Source organism: Gopherus evgoodei, chromosome 17 (genome assembly GCF_007399415.2).
Source record: "Gopherus evgoodei ecotype Sinaloan lineage chromosome 17, rGopEvg1_v1.p, whole genome shotgun sequence".
In the NCBI taxonomy this organism is placed as follows: Eukaryota; Metazoa; Chordata; order Testudines; family Testudinidae; genus Gopherus; species Gopherus evgoodei.
This window is the reverse complement of record NC_044338.1, coordinates 7,962,610-7,983,505: the sequence shown is the minus strand read 5'-3', so window position 1 is coordinate 7,983,505 and position 20,896 is coordinate 7,962,610. Positions and strand designations below refer to the sequence as shown.

Here is a 20,896-nt window from a genome sequence, read left to right as displayed (position 1 = left end):
AGATACTGGGCTAGATGGATCTTTGGTCTGACCCGGTACGGCCGTTCTTATGTCTCCCACACAGACAAGCTTTAAAAGGGTAGTGTACATTTCAGGGGAAGAGTAGAATTGTCAAACACAGTCCACATCCTGGAGTTTTAGGCCATTTTTTAGGCAACCTCGGTGCAACACCTTGAAAATAATGCTTGACACCTTGAATTTGACATGGTATTTTATGAGAAGCTAGTGTAGGAGCTGATGATGGATTTGATGTGCTTTAAGCTGTGATTACAAGGAGTGTGTGAATACAAACACCAACCACCTAACAAAAGTCTGGAAATTCCTGTTTGAGGCTCTGTAACTTTCTTTATAATACTTATTATGAGGGAGTGGTGACAATGTGTTCCTTTGAGTGTAAATCTGAATTTGGGAAACTGTTCAGGGGATGACATTGTGGTTTTTTAAATTATATTTTTAGAAGACTTCTGTTTCATGTGAAGATTTTTGTTTTCAGGAAGAGCAGGAAAGGATCCCTTTTTTCCTGTTCATAAATGAACCATGAATGTTTTTTATATGAATTTGTGCTTTATTCCCTTTTGATTTGAATATTTTGTTTGGACTTCAAGTCCCTGGTTTGTTTGAAGACTGGTTGCTGAGAGTCACTGTGGCTATTCAAGACATAGGATTGGTCGCTCAAGTCAGATTATATTATTTCTTCCTCTGACAGGATGATCTAAATTTTATAAAGAGTAATGCCTTTTCCTGTTCACGAATAATCCACAGACATTTGTAATTGGTCTAAACTATTGTGCATTTAATAAGAAGGAGCTTATCAAAATTGCTATGTGAGTCATTCTGGTGCAAGTACCAACAAGTACTTGCAAGACTATTTGTGATACTTTTGGCACACATTCTTGCAAATAGTCTTGCGCAGGCAAATGTTTGTGAGTAAGAGAATAAAAGGGAGGACAGATAGGGCAGATTTTATTCACAGCAATATTCTCAAATATTTTTGCTCCTGTTATTTGCCCACGTCCTCCCATCCTGTTAAATACTTGCTTGTTAATGACATGAGGAACAAATTCCCTCAGATGCCCCAAATGTCCTTCAGTTATGTTTCAGAGGTGGTGTTGATATGGGCAAAGCCTTTGGGGACGTCAGAGTGTATGGCACTGCCTGCGTGAGATTGCTAGTGCCCTGGGCTGCCTGTTTACAGAGAAAACCAGTGGAGGTGGGAGATATTGACTGGCTCCAAACTCCCCATTTTTGGATAAGAGGGCATAGGCCTGTCCTAGGTATTAAGAACTGAGTCAGCCTGCCCCACGCTACCAGGGCTGTACCCATCCTGAATTTTACAGGATCATCCCTACTTTTTTTTTTTTAAATTGCACCCTCGATGGAGCATCCCCCGAAAATGAGGCCAGTGCAGCGTCCTCCGACTGGCCTGGGATCGGTCTATTCCAGCTGATCCTCCTTGTTGCCGCACTTCCTGCAGCGAACGCCTGTGTCCTCCAGCCGCAGTCCCAGCGAGGCTCAGCCCACGGGGGGGTGGCCCGGCTCGAGTTCCGCTCCCCCGAGGGCACAGGCTGGGGCCCCCATCCGGCAGCCGGGGGGTTAACAGCGGAGGCGACCGGTCGGTGTCAGCAGAGGACACAGAGCCGGCACCTCCCTCTGCGGCCGGAGCCAGTGGCAGAGCGGCCAGGGCCGCTCGGACCATAGGCATCGCCTCATTGGCCACGCCCCCCAGCCTCTGCCATTGGTCACACCCACCCGGAGTGAGAGCCGGCCGCCAATGGAAAGGGAGAGCTCCTCACGGGGGGGAGGGCTCAGAGGGGAATGACCTGAGGTTACCTCGCCCGTCTCGCCACCTCAGTGGGTGAGGGAGCTGTCAGCGCGCGGGCGGGGCGGAGCCGGAGCGAGGGGGCGGAGCCGGCGGAACAGTGAATGGGAGCGTGTGTGTCAGCCATCTCCTCAGCGGCGGCATCAGCAGCCAGCGCCCGGCAGGCGGGCCCAGGGGCATCCCCCCTCTCAGCTGGCACCCTGAGGTGAGCGGGTCCGCTCTGCGCCCAGGCAGGGCTCCCCGGTGCGTGGGGAGAGCGCCTCCTGCGGCCCGGCCTGGCGGGGAGCCCCGGGAAGCGGGGGGCTCAGACCCGGCCTGGCGGGAATCCCAGGTGCCCTGGGAAGCGGGGGGGGGGCTCAGACCCGGCCTGGCGGGGATCCCCGGGAAGCGGGGGGCTCAGACCCGGCCCGGCTGGGTGCCCAGGGAATGGGGGCTCAGGCCTGGCGGGGATCCCCGGTGCCCTGGGAAGCGGGGGGGCTCAGACCCGGCCTGGCGGGGATCCCCGGGAAGCGGGGGGCTCAGACCCGGTCTGGCGGGGATCCCCGGTGCCCTGGGAAGCGGGGGGGCTCAGACCCGGCCCGGCGGGGATCCCCGGGAAGCGGGGGGGCTCAGACCCGGCCCGGCGGGGAGCCCCGGGAAGCGGGGGGCTCAGACCCGGCCCGGCTGGGTGCCCCGGGAATGGGGGGCTCAGGCCTGGCGGGAATCCCCGGTGCCCTGGGAAGCGGGGGGGGCTCAGACCCGGCCTGGCGGGAATCCCCGGTGCCCCGGGAAGTGGTGGTGGTGGGGGCTCTTCCCCGGCCCGGCGGGGATCCCCGGGAAGCGGGGGGGCTCAGACCCGGCCTGGCGGGAATCCCCGGTGCCCCGGGAAGTGGTGATGTTGGTGGTGGTGGGGGCTCTGGCCCGGCCCGGCCCGGTTCCCCAGTGTTTTAGGAAATGGGAGGGTCTCTGGGCTGGATAGGCTCCTCAGTGCTCTAGGAAATGGGGGGGGGGATCCCGATTGCTCTAGGAAGTGGAGGGACCTCGCCGCCCAAGCCTGGCAGGGGTCCCCCGTTCTAGAAAAGGTAGTAATATATTCAGCACGGTAGAGGATTGTAAATAAGGGAGAAGATGAAAATATTTCCCCCAGTTTTGATGCTGGATTGGGGGTAATTTAAATGTGATTGTGTGGGGGTAGGTGAGTGAGTTCTTAGGGATGGTTGGAGGAAGGAGAAGTGAGTGTGAATGGTCTCCTCAGCCTTGCTACTTGGTGGGGTAAGTAATTGTGACTGGGGTGGTGTAATGTTCTCATGAGCTCTGTTGCTAGGGCTGGGGAACATGAGCTGTGGACAGGTTGTAAGGAGTGGGGTGTGGATGGTGAGGTTTATTGGAGTAGAGGGGATGCCTGAGAGAGGATAGGTGATGGTAAATGGCAGAGTGCATATGTGTGTGTTGCCAGTGCCCCGGTAATGGCCTTACCAGGCTTTGTGGGGCACTCTTCATGCACACAGGATGTGGAGGACTAGTGGATTGAGATGCTGCGATTCCCTCTGCTTGCTCTTTCCTCTTCCTGTAGCATGCTCTGTACATATGGTCACAACGTGCTAAGGGGAAGTCCCTGGTGGCACTGAGAGTGAATGGACATAACACAGGAGTAGGGCTTTCTGCAGCTCAAGTTTCAGTGTGACGCAAAGGGGATGGGCAGGGGAAGATTGCCTGTAAATAGCCCAGGCCTGTTACTTGTGGGCTGCATTGAGAGCATGACATTCCCAATATGTTCAAGAGTGAATGGGAGATTGTAGTTTAAGGACCTGCAGGGTATCTTTTTAATTGCTTGTGTGTCTTAAGGCATTGTTAATAAAATCCGGCCATGTGGGAAGATTCTTAGCTCTGGTCCCTGGGATACTGTGGATGTGCTCTTTGGGTATTGTTACCTTTTATTGCCATTGTTTATGTTTTTCTGCCTCTTCCTTTGAATACAATAATAATCAAAATCCCTTTTAATCTAGAGTAAATAAATGTGAGGACTCTAAATAAACATCTGGAGATGGGGAAACAGCTGGGACATTACCCACCAGTATGTGGGCAGGAACTATTCTTTTGTCCTGTTTTGTACTGTGCCCAGTGCAATGGGGTCCTGGCCCATGAATGGACCTCCTAGGCACTACTGCAATACAAATAATTCATCATCATAATACTAAATGCCTGAGGGGGCTCAAGCATGTGAGGTTTAGATCCTGCAAAAGAGATCTCTGGCCCCCTGTCACTCACCCGTCTCCCATGGGAGAAGACGTAATGCAGGCAAGACCACACGCTCTCTGCAGCCACACTGGTATGTATTGGATCCAGAAAGAAAATTGATTGACTTCTCCAGTTCAGATCCAGGTTACTGCATGCAGCTGCTTCCTCCCCATCTCAAGATGTTTATTTGCAATGCTTTTGGATCCTTGGATCCTATTGTAAAACTCTGTCAATGTAACAGAACATTTGGAAAGTCTTTGGGAAGATGCTCTGTAATATGGTTCATATTTAAAATTCACTGGCTTATATTCCTTCCCTAGTGCAGCCCCTGTGACTTAGATACGATGAATTTACATATTTAGGTTTATATTAGCATATATACTCTTGCTTTCCCTAATTTGAATAGACTCTTCCCGTTCTTCTGGGGGGAAATGACTAGCTGACTCTTTGGAAAGAACGTTCTCTGAAGTCACGTAGGGAGGCAGATATCAGAGGGAAACATTTATAGCCTTTGTTTAAATCCACTGCTCTTCAGGAAAATACTTAAGCATGTGCCTAAATACCACTGAAGTAAATGGGACTTCAGCAAAGCACTTAAGCGTGTTCTTAATCTCATTGATTTTTGATAGGATTTAGGTACGTGCTTAAGTGCTTTGCTGAATGTGTATGGATTGCTGAATTGGATCTATTATTCATAATCATGATTTTATTTTAACCTGTTGAGAGTTGTAGAGCGAAATATACTGTGAGGTTTAAAAGGAGTAGAATCCAAATATCCAAAAGCACTTTACGGTACGCTACACTTGACAGCTGTTCAGTGGTGCAGAGCAGTTTAGGACAGGAAGTAGGTAGTGTCCCACTGAAACTGCAGAACAAATGATAAACTAGAAGGAAACTAGTATAAATGGAGAGAGAATAAAATCTGGGGTGGAGGGAATAGAAAAAGCAGATCATAGCATTTAATAGGCTGAGAGACTACTTGCACTTGATCAAGTGTCTTGATGTATTTGGTCTTCTGATCCCGAGATGAAAACCTCATCTCTGTCTCTTGGACCGTGAAGTAAAAACATTGTCTCCTGAGTTATATCTGGGTGATTCTGTGGTCTGATTTTGTCCTCTTGGTTTAGATTAAGAGACCGCTCAGGATGGTGGCGCATTAATTCTGTCTGTGATGTCCTTGAAGAAGTTGTGACTTTACCCCTAAGTGTTTACCTCTGTTGATCTGGAAACTGACTTCCAAAGTTAGTCTAGATGCATGTGCTGCTCACCTTCAAACTCAGCAAAAGCAAACAACTGTAACAGGACGGGTCAGTTTTATTGTTGTTTTGTAGTCACTTTCACTTTCTGATTGTCAATGGTAATAGTGCTGTGTGTGTGTGTGTGTGTGTATATATATGTGTATATATATAATATATATTTTTAGGATTGCTTGATTTCATTATCATTATTATTAGAATTTATATTGTGCTTTACCTCCTCAAAGTGTTGTGGAGACACTGTTTTAATTTTTAAAAAATCCATTCAGTTTGTTTCCCCTGAAATGAAAAAGAAATCAGTAAAGTAATTCACTTCAGAAATAGTTTTGTAAAAGGTTTTTCTTTAAATAAAAGTTAAATTTGAGCCAAAATTACATCAGTGTCACTCTAAATGACATTTCAGTGAGAGAAAAATTGCTGAAAATGAATGGTACTTTCTTACACACTTGATAGGTCCAATTGTTCTTCACAGCTTTGCTTCCTGTGTCTGCCTCTCAATTCTTTGTGTTCACTTCTCTTCTGACAAAGTAATCTTTTACTAGTGTTAGTTCATGCAGCTCTGGAAGAGTGAGCTCTGGGTTCTGCCCTGCTTTGAGCATCATCACCATTATTGCAAAGTCTTTATTACCTAAAGAGCACAGCTTGGCTTGTAGATTCCTTGTTGAATCTGCAGTGCTGGGCAATTGCAAAAACAAATTTTCCATCTTTTGGTTAATTTGATCTGGAGGGGAGAACAAAAAAGGAGAATGTGGCTCGAATCCTACAAAGACTTATGCCCAGGTGTAACTTTATTCACGTGAGTGATCCCAATGTGAATAAAATTGTGCATGTGCTTAAGTCTCTGTAGGATCAGGGTCTAAATCTGGACCTTGCTGTGCAATTTTTTGTCACCTCAGTCTCTGCAAAGTTTGCCTTGCGAACTATTTTAACAACATCTGAAACCTCCTTGGAACAAGGGATTTTAGAAAGCAGGAGAGCATTGCTGTCAAGGGGATATGACCAGTCTTTTGTTAGGGCCCAATCCAGCCCCCAGTGAAGTCTGATGCAAAACTCCCGGTTGACTTTAGTGGTGCAGGATCAGGCTCTTACCCAGGTGTTTAGCGTAAGCACAGTTAAACAAACATATTGTGTGTTTCAAACTTGGACAGTTAAATTTTCAAGAAAAATGTACACCAGGCCAGGTTTTCTTGGGATTTTAGAATCCTGTTCCCACAATATGAAAACCAACTGGCTTCTCTGAGAAGCTCTTTGGAAAGGGCTGCAGTTCATTTGAGCAAGAAACAAAGCTGAAATCCAGTTTTAAAAAATAAGAAAGTTTCAACATATTTAGAACTAGTAGGGAGTGGATAGCTACTTACCAGCTGCCCAGGAGCTGTTCTTGGAAATCTAAACGAAGAACTTTTGTGGCTTTGGCTATAGACAACATGGCCTATCAAAGAGAATTGAGTTGCACTGATAATTGATTTTGAGTGGCTGTGCACTGAGAGGAAGAATTGTCATGTGATTTGAGCATGGATGAGGAGTTTCATGGGTTGTCATTGAATTGTTGGGCAGGCCGCTTATCTTCTCCGTGCCTCAGTTTCCTCATCTGCAAAAAGAGAGAGAATATTTTGCCTAGTGTTGGTGGTCCAAGGCTTAGTTAATGCTTATAAAGTTCCTTCTCTCCTGAGGTGAAAGAGACTGTATAATTGCTAAGTGTTTGAGACAGTAGCTTCTCTCTCTCCATAGCTAGCTTCATGTCATAACCCAGATTATTTTTCCCCGCTATACTAACTGTGCCAATGCTAGATCAATACAGCTGAAATTTTCCATGTGTGATTTGATGCCAGAGTAGAATTTTTGGGGGCAAATTTGATGCAATTTGAACAAGGCATTTTTGAGAGTTGAGAGTCTTAAAAACAAGGTGTCCCTGTCCCCCCTTCCTGGAAGGTCTCCTAGTGTAGATTTTTGGCCTTGGTTTGTTGGCTGTAAATGTAACTTTGGCTAGTTGAGAAGAGTTTGGGCTAATAATTTAAAACCTGATTCTACAACAAAGATGCAGGGACAGACCCCTTCATATATGTGTGTGCCAAGACCTTTTGAAGAGAACAGGGATCTGTTTGCAGGAGTTTTCACAAACAGTTTAATCTCTGCCCAAGGCAGATAGTTGCAGGTTTTATAATTGCTCCCCCCACCTCAAAAAACAAAACAAAACCCAAACAAGTACATTGACATAGGTTTTATAATCCCCAAACTGTCTAAACACAGTCTTTATAATCACAAAGTGGTTAAGTATTCATCAGGATTTTTTTTATGGGCTGCATATGGCCCTAATGAAACCAGGAGTTGTGTTGTCAACACAGGTACAGTTATATCTAAATAATATACCCATGCACAACCACAGAAAGACTGAATAAGCCAGTCAGATGCACTCTTAATTCTCAGTCTCTGATGAAAAGAAACAGTGTGGTGGTTTAGGATTAAATTGTCTTGCCTACACTACAATTATAACTATGCTAAAGACCTCTAGTTGCAACATGACTGTGTCCTATTCATGTTATAATGTGAGTTGGTTTTGCCTGCCTAGACCAGACCAGATTGTTCATGTTAAGGGAACTCTGCTACATTCTTGTAGTTTTCCTAATGTGGCTGTAATTGCAATGCAGACAAGACTCTTTGATTGCTCGGGTGGCCTTATCTCTGACTCCCACATGGCTACCCAAACCCAGCTATTTGTGCATTTCCATACTTCCATTTTTTTTTAAACTGTAACCTTCACTTTGAATTTCCTGGTTTCCCAACAGTTGCTTTTTTGTTTAAACTACAGCAATTTTCTTTGAAGTTACTGATTTGTATTTTCAATCTTAACTGAAACTTAATGGCATCTTTTTTTTTTTAACATTGTACTTGAAAGTGCAGTCTTTTGAGTTACAGGAAGAAAATCTATCCAGGGTTAGTAAAAGGTCGCCCCTCTTGTACAAGGAGATAGCTGGCTCTCCACTCAGAACTATGTGCGTGTCGCGTAGGATGACTTTAAAGTCTTTTTCAGCACTAGATGTGGATGGATGGAAGTATTTTTCCTGAGTCATGCTAGCTTTTTGTTGTTTGTGTTAGACTGCAATTGAAAATGAGTTTGGGTCTCCTCCGAGTCCCTGCTTGTCTTCTTCACCTTCCACAAATGAGCACAGTTAAGCACAGTTGGCAGCCTCTGCTCAGGTGAATGCTGCAGGATAGGGCTGACATGCTTTGACTCTGCTGTGTAGGAGACCCAGGGCCAGACTATAAGACTTGCTGCTGCAGGACAGGATGGAGGTGCAGTGGGAGGATTGTGTGAAAGGCTTCAGGCTGTAATAGAAGGAGGTTCCAAAAGACAGGCTTGAGACATACTGGCACAGCTGCGTGGGAGAAGCTCCCAAGGCACCTGACTGCACCGTGAGTGCTTTTACTCCCTTTCTTCACAGCACTAAACTCGGTTTTTTTTTAAAATACTGGCGGGGGGGAGGAAATCAAGTTGCCTCCCCCCCCCTTCTGCAGCAACAAAAAATACAGGTCGAATAAACGGTCCTTTAGATGTTGTGTGTTAGCAAATTGCTTACAAAACTACCAGCTATTGTCTTGTGAGTGACCAATAGGAGGAAGCATAGGCTATAGTCGATACAACATGGGACTGAGAGTCAGGTATTCTGGATTCCATTCTTGGCTCACTGTATGACCTTGGGCAAGTCATTTAACCTTCTCTGTGCTTCTCCTTCACTCTCCGTACATTGAGTAGCATACCTGTCTCACAGGGTGTTGTGATGATTGATTGACAGAGCTTGGAGGGCCTCTGATTACAGGAGCTGTGTATCAAAAGTATTATTATATATTTATTGGTGTTTGTCTCTTCTTTTCCAGTTCGTTTTGGAGGTGGATAGCTACTCATATTGCAACGATTACAAGAGGTTAGTTATTGTTAACAGTCCCTAATCTGATCGTGTGTGGCTCTATGCTGATTTCACATTATTCAATCAGTTATGAAATTGTAAGCAATTTTACTTTAATGATTGTGGGTTTTGCGCATTGCTTACGTAATAAATGCCTGCTTTATGTGGCTCTTTTTCTCCCTCCAGTGGCAGCCAGACCCATTAGAAATTGATGAGTCTGCTACAACCTTGGCTAAGAAATGTGTCTTTTAGCTCATACAATAGTGCTTCATGCATTAAGCTCCAGAGGTCCCAGGTTTGATCCCAGCTGCTTCTGACTGGAGTCTGTCACCATTGCACTTGTACATAAGATAAACCAACATTTTAAATGCTAAATCCCAATCTAGTCTGAGGCCGTAGAGCTGGGGAGGCAGTGGGCGGAATTGTACAAGATGGTCCAGGGTAGTTGTGTTCTCTGTCACAGAGTATAAGGCCAGAAGGGACCATTAGATTATGTAGTTTTGCCCTCCTGAATATTACAGTAAATCAAACTTCATCCCAGAACCCCCTTATGGGGGTTCTGTCTGAGCACTGAAGTGCTTTAGCTTAACTGTTGTGTGCCGCAGGCAGAGAACAGGAGAGACCAGTGTGCCGCCAATGCCCAGGGCTCCTGCAATGGTGTTGAATTGATTAGGAGAGATGTATCCAGGAGATCCATGCTGTGGAGGAAGTGTAGCAGTGTGGGCTCCTGGTGACTGATCATGACAAAATGCAGTTGTGCCTGCTACGACCTGTTGCTCCGCGGGATGAACCTCTGTATGAGGCCAACTCAATCTGCTCCATTTTATTCTTGATGAAATCCTGGCAAGTTTCCAGCATGGCCCCCAGCTGGACAATTACCTTGTGTTAGGAATTGGCTAAGATTACCACCTCTCTGATTTTTTTACTGTATCCAGGTTTGACAGTGGTTTTTCTGAAGGCCTCTCGTCCTATGCATACACTTCCTTAAATGTATCGCCCTTGTCTCCTAGGCCCAATCTTGCACACTCACAGCTTTTGTTACTTTAGTGAAAGTTCAAGGAACTCAGTAGATTACAGGTTTCGGTCCCATTGCCTGCATGCTGCTGTTCCTGTGCCCTGTCACAGACACGTTAACGTTTCTGGCCTTGAAGGAGCACATGATGTTTTATTTCAAGATTTTTACATAAATGGGATAAAACTTTGCGCTATTCAGTGCCTTTCATCTGAAGAAATTAAAGCATGCTACCAAGCCTTGTACCACCCTAATGTGCAGCTGGGTAATCTGAGAAAGATGGCTGAAATTCAGGGCTGAGTGGGTCCTGGAGACTGAATTTTCCCCTAGAAAAGCAGCTACCCACAAAAGCTCATGCTCCAAAACATCTGTTTAGTCTATAAGGTGCCACAGGATTCTTTGCTGCTTTTACAGATCCAGACTAACATGGCTACTCCTCTGATACCCTTCTCCCCTAGATCTGATCCCTCCTGGATCAGGTTGAGGCACCTTGGCAGGGGAGTGTGTAGGGAAAGCTCCAATTGCTCTTGCTCATGCAGTGCTTGATTTGTGAATGGAGGACTTTCAAGGAGCCCATAATGCACATTTTTTTTCTTCTGTAATATATTAAATGAATCCTGAAGTCTCTCAGATATCAAGTCTTCTGCCATAATTCTAAACCGAGCCTGAAAACTGCCATCATTTTGATACTACATCAATCAAAACCTTCAGTGCCTGAGATTCCCAATTTGCAGAATAAGCTTCCCACTCTTACAAAGTTTTATTGCCGATTCTTTCATATCAGTATCTACCATTTTAATACTTTCCAGGTTCACATCTAAATCATATAAGACTGAGATAGAGTATTTGCTATTATTCCTCTTTTATTGTTAGGTATATATTGCGTGCATAGGGAAGAACAAACAAGTGTTTGCAATTTTTTTATACCTATGTGGTGGTGGTCATATGTTGCAAATACCAGTTACTTAATACTAATCTTGCATCAGCTTTTCACAGCAGAAGTGACCCCTGTAAAGGGATGCTGTGATGTTAAGTAATCTCTGTGCTATGCTTGAAACCATCAACGTTCTTAAACTTCTCAGTCTAATTTACTTCTCGCTGTTTTTGCTGTTTGTTTCCTCTTTGTGTTTCACTTAGCTTGGGTGGTGATGACAGATGAGGAAGTTTCACTTTTGGAAACTAGTCAATTTCATTTGTTTCTCTTGCACTAGCAAAATGCTACGAGTGCCGCAGGGGGACTATTAAATCCAGCTATCTCTTTAAAAAATACAGTAAACAATTGATTTTTGAAAAACTACCACAGCACCAAACATTTGTATTATAGTTTGTAAAACAGCCAACCTTCTCTCTTTGAATTGGCCCTCTGTTTGGTCCCAAGTAAAAGACTGCCAGTGGATGTCTGATTTTATCATCACGCCCCAGTCTGCTGGTTTGTCCCATTCCTCTGCTGTGTTTTGTATTTTCATGCAGCGTCTAGTGCAGTGTGCCCCAACCTGGTTGGCCTTTAGATGCTACCAACATATAAATGTTAAATACTAATAAGTGTCTCCATATTGGTTTTCTAGCTATGAATTTTCTAACAAAAGTTGTGCCTGCTTAAGGATTGTTTGTCCTTCCTGTAGCTTTGTCTAAGCCAGCAGCTTTTGCAATAGATTAGAATGATCAGTTGCATTGATACTTGTGTTATTTCAGTGGCTTTTCTGTTTGTACAAGTGACTAGTCTGGATCCTGGTCTCTTACCCAATGTCAGACATGGTATTTCAACAGTGTTTGTCTGGCCACAAATGAACTCTGCTTTTGAAGGCTTTCTTGTTTCCCTGGGAGCTAATACTAACTTCAGCTCTTGCTTTTTTCTCTCTTAGTGCTAAGAGCCCACTTCAGAGTCACTATGGAGGAGTCCTCCCCTACCACGAAGCCTGTGGAGCTGAACCTGCACTCTCATTTCATCCTTGGCTCTGTGTCTGAGGATAACTCAGAGGATGAGACGAGCTCCTTGGTAAAACTTGATCTGCTTGAGGAGAAAGAAAGGTCTCTGTCTCCTGTGTCTGTCTGTTCAGATTCCCTTTCAGACCCAGGACTGTCTAATGTTCAAGATGGCCTGGCTAGTCATATAAGGTATGTAAAAACCCTACTAATCAAATCCAGCGTGCAGGCTTTTCTCACCTTGTTCCTTTAGTCCTAGAAGGACTAGGCTTCCTTCTTACCCAGCTCAACTGAAATGTGAGCTGGAGCCCAAGGAACATGGGAAAGGGACACTGTATCTTGTTGCTGTTGGAGGAAGGGCCTCATTTTCTCCCTCTTTGATAAGGCTTTTCAGGGGCAATATTTGAGGTGAATGAGCAAGACTGATAAAGTTCCGTGATACTAAAGCAGGGAGTCTCCAGGACATGGATCATCTCTGATGATAGATCCGGTATAAAGTATCAGAGGGTAGCCATGTATAGCATCCGGTATAGCATCTCCTCTGTTACTGTCAAGTCTGGTATCTGGCTCTGGTGATGGTCTGTTGACAAGCAATATTTCAGAGGAAGGTAATACTGCACATGGCCAGTCATGCATTTCTGTGCACTAGGATGGTTGTAGTGAGAGGAAGTGTTCCTGCAGTGACTGGCATGTGTCCTGACTCTCTAGATTTGAGTACCTTAGTTTGGCTTGCATAGCTACAAAGGCTGCTTTTTGGCCACAACATTACCCACTCCCTCATGCTTTTCAAAATCCAGCTATAGTATTTGCTGCTATGGACCGATGGCTTTCAATGATGGGCCTTGCAAGTTAAAATCAAGTTGCGCTTTCCTTTCTAACAGGTTCTGGGTGTTTCAGCAGCGGTTAGCACACCTGCTAGTGTGTTGCAATGCAATGCATGTTAACAGAAAAGATGCTGCCTGCCTTAACAGCTCTCACGGGTCATGGTGTCTTTAGCTGAGATTTTCAAAGCAGTCCAGAGGAGTTAGATACAGATCTTCCAGTAATTTTAACAGAAGTTATGTTTTTTAATTCCCTAGATGGCTTTGAAAATTGTGTATAATCTCAGTAATAATAGTGGGTTCTCCTCCTTTTATTATTAGTTTTTAGGGTCTCCCTTTTCCCCCCAAACTCCTAGAAGCTTCAGGTGCCCACTGGTGATGACTCCACAGTCAATCATGTTTGACTTTTGGATGGAGTAGTTAGGGCACATCTTGGTTTTCTTTTAATCTCCCTCCATTGTGCTTGAAATCATTGCTTGCACAGTTGCTGTCAGGTGGAGTTTTGTCTTTTGACTGCTTGTAGTCAGAATGCTTTGTATATCTCCAAGGAAATGACTGTCTCTGAATGAGAGAGTGCCATGCTGGTACTCTGTATAGTTTGTAATAACGTGTTTACTGCCACTGGGAGAAACATTTCATTCTGAATAATAGAAGCAGCAATCTAGAAGCATTTCATTTAATGTGCCTGCTGCTTGCAGTTCAAGGGGATCTTAGCCTCACCCTTACAAGCAAGGCCCCTTCCCCTATTAGGGCTCAAATAAGATGGACGTGACGATGCTTTCTGTAGGTGTCCCCACCTGATGTTAATGTTTCCTTGGGAAAGGGAGTCAGTTTGCTCTTCATAGGGTCTTCAGAATGATACCTGCCCTCTAGAGATGTTGCATTTTGTTGCTGACCTGCAGCTGTTTGTATGAGTTGATGGTGGTGCTTGTAATGCACATATGTGTCTGCCTCATTGATGCTTTCAGCATTTTGTGAATGGCGTGGGGAGTTCTACGATGATTTTCTCATCTGTAGTGCCCAGCTTGCCTTTCAGGATGCAGCCTCTGAACAGAGAAGGAGCAAGCTCTTTGTGACAGGGACTCATTCCTGCTATGTGCTTGTATAACAATAGGACACTGATCTTGTTTGTGGTCCTCCGGACACAAGTGTAATATATATTTCTGAAGTACTCATCCTGGGAAGCAGCGTGGTCTAGTGACCAGAACACAGAACTGGGGGGCTGGACTCTTGGGTTCTGTGTTTAGCCATGTCACTGATTTGCTGTGTGACCTTGGCCAAAATATTCAAGAGGTCCACTCATTTTGGGTTTCCAAGATGAAGGCCAGCCAGGGCCTAACTTTTCCAGAGGTGCTGAGCATCCACTGGTTCTGTTGACTTTGGTTGGAGTTGTAGTGCATGGTGAAAATCAGGGCCTCGTGGTCATCAGGTTAGACACTCGAAATTAATGGAGTCGTCTGAAAATGTCTTTTCTTGTCTACAAAATGGCAGCGGTAATACCTACCCACAGACACATTCAGCGATTTTATTAAGGTTTCTGTTAATCCCTTTTGAGTTTCTTAGCCAAGAGGCAGTGAAATAATAGGCAAGTTCTAAAATCTTAATGCAAATCTTGAGGAAATTATCTTTCCAATGACACTCAGCCCTAATAATGTAGCAGCACAAAAGGTTTTCAGTAGAAAAGAGAACCTGGCCCTCAGACTTCATATATTGTTAGACCTGAGGAAAATGTGGGGGCTTACCCATTAATGTGGTGAGAAGCCCTGGAAAGATGCAAGAGAGACAAAAATCAAAGTTCTATCCACTCCTTCCTATCACTCCTATGCCATTAACTGGCAACAAAGATCCTTAATGCAATCGGTACCCAACCTTGAGCTCCTCTTTGATAATTTGCTTGCTTTGATATGCAATCAAGTTGAGAGATTTGCCAGTTCAAACAAACACAAAAGTCGTGGCCTGAGGCTACCTTTTTAGATTAATTAAAACTAACAGGAGTAGCTTTCCTTGCCTTTTAACTGAGGATCTTAAAGCATCATTGTTTTACAGATAGGGAAACTGAGGCAACGTGGCATAGTATCATAGAAATGTAGTGCTGGAAGGGACCTCGAGAAATTATCAATTCAAGCCCAGTGCCCCGTGGCAGGACCAGGTAGACCATCCTGGACCATCCCTGACAGGTGGTTGTCCAACTTGTTTGTAAAAGCTTCCAATGATGAGGACTCTGCGACCTCTGTTGGAGGCTTATTGCAGAGCTTAACTACCCTTCTAGTTTGAAAGATTTTCTTAATATCTAACCTAAATCTCCCTTGGTGCAGATGAAGTCCATTACTTCTTATTCTACCTACGGTGGACATGGAAAACAATTGATCGCCATCCTCTTTTATAGCAGCTCTTAACATATTTGAAGACTGTTGTCAGGTCACTCCTCAGTCTTTTTTTCTCAAGATTAAACATGCCCAGGTTTTTCAACCTTTACTCATGGGTCAGGTTTTCTAAAACTTTTAGACTTTGAACTCTCTTCAGTTTGTCCACATCTTTCCTTAAGTGTGTTGCCCAGAATTGGACACAGTACTCAGCTGAGGCCTCACCAGTGCCAAGCAGACTGGGACAGTTACCTCCTGTGTCTTACATATAGCATTCCTGTTAATACATCCCAGAATCATATTAGCCTTTTGCATTAACATATGCATCATGTTAATGACTTGTATTTGATTTGTGATCCACTATAAGCCCCAGATCCTTTTCCGCAGTACTACCACTTAGACAGTTATTCCCCACTTTGTAGTTGTGCTTTTGATTTTTTCCTTCCTAGGTGAAGTACTTTACACTTCTCGTTATTGACTTTCACCTTGTTGAACTCAGCGCAATTATCCAATTTGTAAAGGATGTTTTGAATTTTAAACCTGCCTTCCAAAGTGTTTGCAACTCCTCTCAGCTTGGTGTCATCTGCAGATTTTATAAGCATACTCTACTCCATTATCCAAGTCATTAATGAAAATATTGAGTAGTACCAGGCCCAGTACTGACCCCGTGGGGCACCATTAGATATGCCCTCCTAATCTGATAGCAAACCATTCATAACTACACTTTGAGGACAGTCTTTCAATCAATTGTGCACCCACCTTGTAGTAATTTAATCTAGCCCGCATTTCCCTAGTTTGCTTATGAGAGTGTCATGCAGAATTGTGTCGAAAGCCTTACTAAAATCAAGGTGTGTTGTTTCCCCATATCTCCTAGGTCGGTAATCTTATCAAAGAAGGAAATTAAGTTGGTTTGGTGTGGCTTGTTCTTGACAAATCCATGTTGACTATTCCTTATAATCCTCCAGGTGCTTACAAATAGATTGTTTACAAATTTGCTCCAGTATCTTTCCAGGTGTTAGAGTTAAGGAAGTTAAGCAATTTGCCCAGAGATGCACAGCGAATCAGTGGCAGTGCTAAGGAGCAGAACCCAGTTTCCTTTTTGTAACTACTAGCTAACTCTGCCACCTACTCTAAAGAGACAAAGATAAGCTAGTAGAGGGAGTTAGTTTAAGGTCATAGGCTGTGGCTCTGCACTGCCAGATGGAGAACTCTGGTTTGATTTCCAGTCTACGTCATTGCGAGAAACTGGCTTTACTGCAGAGAAATCCCACTCGGGGCCCATTCAATAGAGATTTGTCTAGCTAAAACATGCAACTGAGTGTGTCAGAAGAGAGCACTGTCCCGATTTGGGGCAATAGTGGTGAGTGCAAAATGGGATGCTTTTGAATTTGGAGTGAGATTAAAAATTAGGGGAAGCAATTCTTGATGGATTTTGTGGACTTTGAAAGAAAGAGGACTCAAACATACCACTCTACCCATGTTAAATTGCCAACCCCCTGAGCCATGAAGATTGAATTCCAATTTAATCAGCTATTTAATGGGGAATATGATAGAGGCATCAAGAATGGCTTGGAAAAAGTGATAGAGAAATGTCATTCACCCTTTCTCACTGTACAAAAACCAATGGTCGCCCAATTAAATTTACAGGCAGCAGGTTTACTATAAATAAGCAGAAGTACTTTTCCACACAATACACAATTGACCTGTGGAGCTCATTGCTATGGGATGTTGTGATGGCTGGAAGTGTAACTATTAAAAAACGAACTAGATATGTTCATGGAGGATAGGTTCATCAAGGGCTGCTAGCCAAGATGGTCACCCCATGCTTGGGGCAACCCTGAACCTCTGGCTGCTGGATGTTAGGAGGGGAAGATGTGTGGATCTCCCCGGAATTGCCCTGTTCTGTACACTCTTTCTGAAGCTCTGGTACTGGCCACTGTTGGAGACAGGTACTGGGCTAGATAGACCATTGGCAGTTCTTATGTTCTTAGTTCACAGCTTGTTGCTGGGCTAATGAAGTGGCGCATGTGATCATTGAGGTTAAGAGGTGGGTGTGATGTCCACCATGCGCGCTAAGCTGAAAAATAGTACTATTTTACAGAGGAAGGCAGCGAGGGATTTTGTCTGGGGATCTGGGCTTTTTGAACTTCAGTAACGCAGATTCAGAGAGAATAAACAAACGGTTAATCCTCCTCCCCTTCACTTTCTCTTCCAGCTCAAACACCATCTCACTGCCCTGTGGAGATAAGTTATGCAATTCTGGGTGACCATGTCATGTAGCACCGAGGTTGGGGTTGTGATCATGCGCGCCTCTCTTGACCAGGTGTGATTTCATCAGGCTTGCCATGTCACTTCAAGCAGAGTTTCACAATGTGAAAATTCAGCTGATGCACTGAAACACAGCTGAAGAAATCACCTCATTAAGATCACCTCGCTGCTAGGATTACTCCTCTTTGGTCCTCAAATAACACTTCCTGCTTTATAGATTGGGAAAACCCATGCAAAGAGAGGTCAAGTGATCTGTGGGATCTCACACAGCATGTTAGTTGCAGAGTCTATGCTAGAACGTGTACCTCCTAGCTCCCAGTCCCCTTATCTCACCCACTAGCCAACACCACATCTGTATATTAGAAAACGTATTTGTATTAGCTGAGAGCCTATCAGATGATTGCATGTAATCCATAAATCAGGATCCAGTAATGGTTGTTCAGTATGCCAAGTCACATTTCTGTATTTCAGTATCTAGACTGAGTGTGTGTTGTGTTATTCCACTTTATCAGAGTTGATTTAATACTTGTTAGACTCTGCTCATAGACACTGTGAGATAATCCAAATTCTGTTTTGGTGAACAAAAGAGAATAGAGCGTTGGAATTGACACACAACTCCACTCACTAAATGCTATGATGTTGCTAAAGAAACCCTTGCTGAGGTGAGATGTGCAAAGTAAACTCCCATTCCAGGTAGAAATCCATCTGGTCTAGTTGTGCCAGTTGGTCATCAGTTGACTGATTTGAAAAACTATGATCAGATCATGTGCTTTCAGCTGGCACATCTTGCTCTGTTCAGCAAGAAAAATGCATATTGAAAAAACAAGCAGACAGATCAGAATGTTGTTATAAAGCTGTGCCTGCCTGTATGCTACTGAAAATTGCTTTGCTTTACTGTTCCACCTTATTAAAGGAACACTGTGAACAGAAAACACGTGTTTAAAAATAATTCCCTTAACCCCTCTGTTATAAAAGCATCTTCTATTATGACTGAACATCTTTAAAACATCTTTCATTTGTACTGTCTGTATACTTTTTGCACTTTACAGAACTTGGACTGTAAAACTTGACTGGTGTTTTGTTTCTGGTCAGTTTCATTTTCTCATGCACTAGCACAACATTGTGTCTTTGGGGTTCACTGGTTTCTTCTGATGGAAGACAGCATTCCTGTCCTGGCTTGCTGTGTAGAGTTGCAGCAAGCTGCTAAACAGCTGCTGTGTTCCATCCAGTGTTTCAGTAGTGGTTAAAATAACTCCTGAATGCATTAACCTGGAAAGCGCTTTGGGGTTCTTTTGTCACAATGTGATTAAGTAAATATTTAATAAATTGTTCTTGACTTTTACTAATATTTTCAAGGTGGCATCTTGTATAAAACCCATATTAAAATCAAGGAAATGCTGCACACTTTTTTTCTGTTTACACCTTTAGGCCCTAGTATATTAAATTACTGTGCAGGTGCAGAGTTGTTCTTGTGAAGAATCGCTTGCAGAATTGGATCTTTACCTGTGAGTGTAAGTCCATTAAGTCATTAATTCCACAGAGAATTTAGCTCTTTCTGCCTCGTTATGAGAAGATTTCTGTAGACAGACTTTAAGCAGGTGAGTAGTCCACTGAATTACTGAGACTCTTGAGCAGTGATTCACATGCTGAAGTCTTCTCACAATGAGGCCCTAATTTTGACACGGAGAGGGATGTCTTGAGCACTCTAGCCTGGGCAGCCAGATGAAATGCCAGACCTGACCTTGAACTTGGCATGATAGCACAGAGCACTAACCAAACAGCTGATCTATTTTTGTTTTATTTTAAGTTAAACAAGTAGACTTTGATCCTGCAAAGTTTTAAGCACCTGTGCAGCCTTATCACATAAGCAGTTCCATTGTAATCAATGGCATAGCTCAGATGCATACTTAAGTTTAGGAACGATCAGGCCTTGCTCTAGGATTTCCAAACCATGCACTGTTGCATAGGAAATTTTCCTTCACTGATCTTATTTCTCCCTTTCCAGGTCCTCTCCAGATTTCCAGCCATGTGGCCACTACTTGAATTGAAGGCTCTTCCCTTAATCTGCTCTGTGCCACCAGTTGCCATGGTACTGCTGAGGCCTGTTTGAGGAGGCTTGCATCTCCCAGACAGAAGCCATTAATGAAGTGAAATTCTGTGCTGCTTGCTGAGGGCAGCAGGGTTCTTTTCCTCCCTTTTGCCTTCTTTGCCATAGGTTGACAACTATTAGCTCAGCAGATAGAGGAGGGTGATGCATGTCCCCGATGGACATTTATGCAAGTTGTTGAAATAAAACTGTATCTTAAAGGAAGCATTGCCGAAACAAATTTCTGTCAATCTCTTCTCTCTCCCAATCCCCAGCCTTCACAATTCATGCTGTTTGCTTGTCCTCTGCACTTCACTTAGGCTAGGTCTACACTGGGGTGGTCGACTGAAGATACACAACTTCAGCTATGTGATTAGCGTAGCTGAAGTCAGCGAATCTTAGATCAATTTACCTGGCCATGAGGACGGTGGCGAGTCGACCACTGCTGCTCCCTAGTCTACTCCGCTTTTGCCTCACCACGGTGGTGTTTTGGAGTCGACGGCAGAGCAATTTGGGGATCGATTTTTATTGCTTCTACACTAGATGCGACAAATTGATCCCCGATAGATCGATCACTACCCGCCGATCTGGCTCGATCCAGCGGGTAGTGTAGACGTACCCTTAGTCTAGCCAGTGAAACTAGCATAGCTAATTCACTCCGTTTTGCTTTCCGGTTCTCAAACACCCTTGTAATATTGCTAAGCCTGAGTTTGCAACGCTGCCACGGGATGTTGAAATTGTCTTGAACATTGCGTTAAACTGAAAATGCTCTAGTCATTAAATAGTATAAAGGGTTTTTTTTTTTAAATTTTAAAAAAAGCCCCCAAATCTAAATTTTGTGTCTAAACTATGTGCCTATACAATATTTACTAAAATGAATGGAAAGGTCTCTTACTGCATTTGGATTGGGCTTTGGATCAGGTCCTGTGCCCATTTAAAAAGGGGATGGGTTTGTAACTGCTTTAGGTTATGCTGGTGACATGTAAACCCTTTATTTCTTCCTTTTCTTAAATTGTCAAGCAGCTCTTCTAAAATCCATCCTCCTATTCCACCCGCTCAATACAATAAATAAGAGAAGGTGATCTGCAAATCAAATCTAAAAGTGTTTGCGCCTCCATCCTGCTCTTTTTTAGATGTACGAAGAGGAATGTTGCTTTTTCCGCCCTCAATATATATTTTTTTATCCTTTCCTCCCCTGCTTTTACATTAGAATACTAAGTCCAGAGTTG

General features: G+C 44.1%; 1 protein-coding gene across 5 annotated transcripts in view; it reads left to right on the top strand.

Moving 5' to 3' along the window:
* The window catches only part of ACACA (acetyl-CoA carboxylase alpha), a 217,350-nt gene that overhangs the window by 24,658 nt on the left and 171,796 nt on the right, over positions 1-20,896 (top strand). The window contains exons 1-4 of one of the 5 annotated variants that reach the window (XM_030536763.1): positions 1,938-2,024; positions 5,164-5,343; positions 9,166-9,212; positions 12,069-12,321. In XM_030536763.1, coding sequence (XP_030392623.1) covers positions 12,095-12,321 — 227 coding nt within the window. In that variant the 5' untranslated portion in view covers positions 1,938-2,024; positions 5,164-5,343; positions 9,166-9,212; positions 12,069-12,094. The other 4 variants (XM_030536765.1, XM_030536761.1, XM_030536762.1 and 1 more) reach the window with 4 other exon arrangements.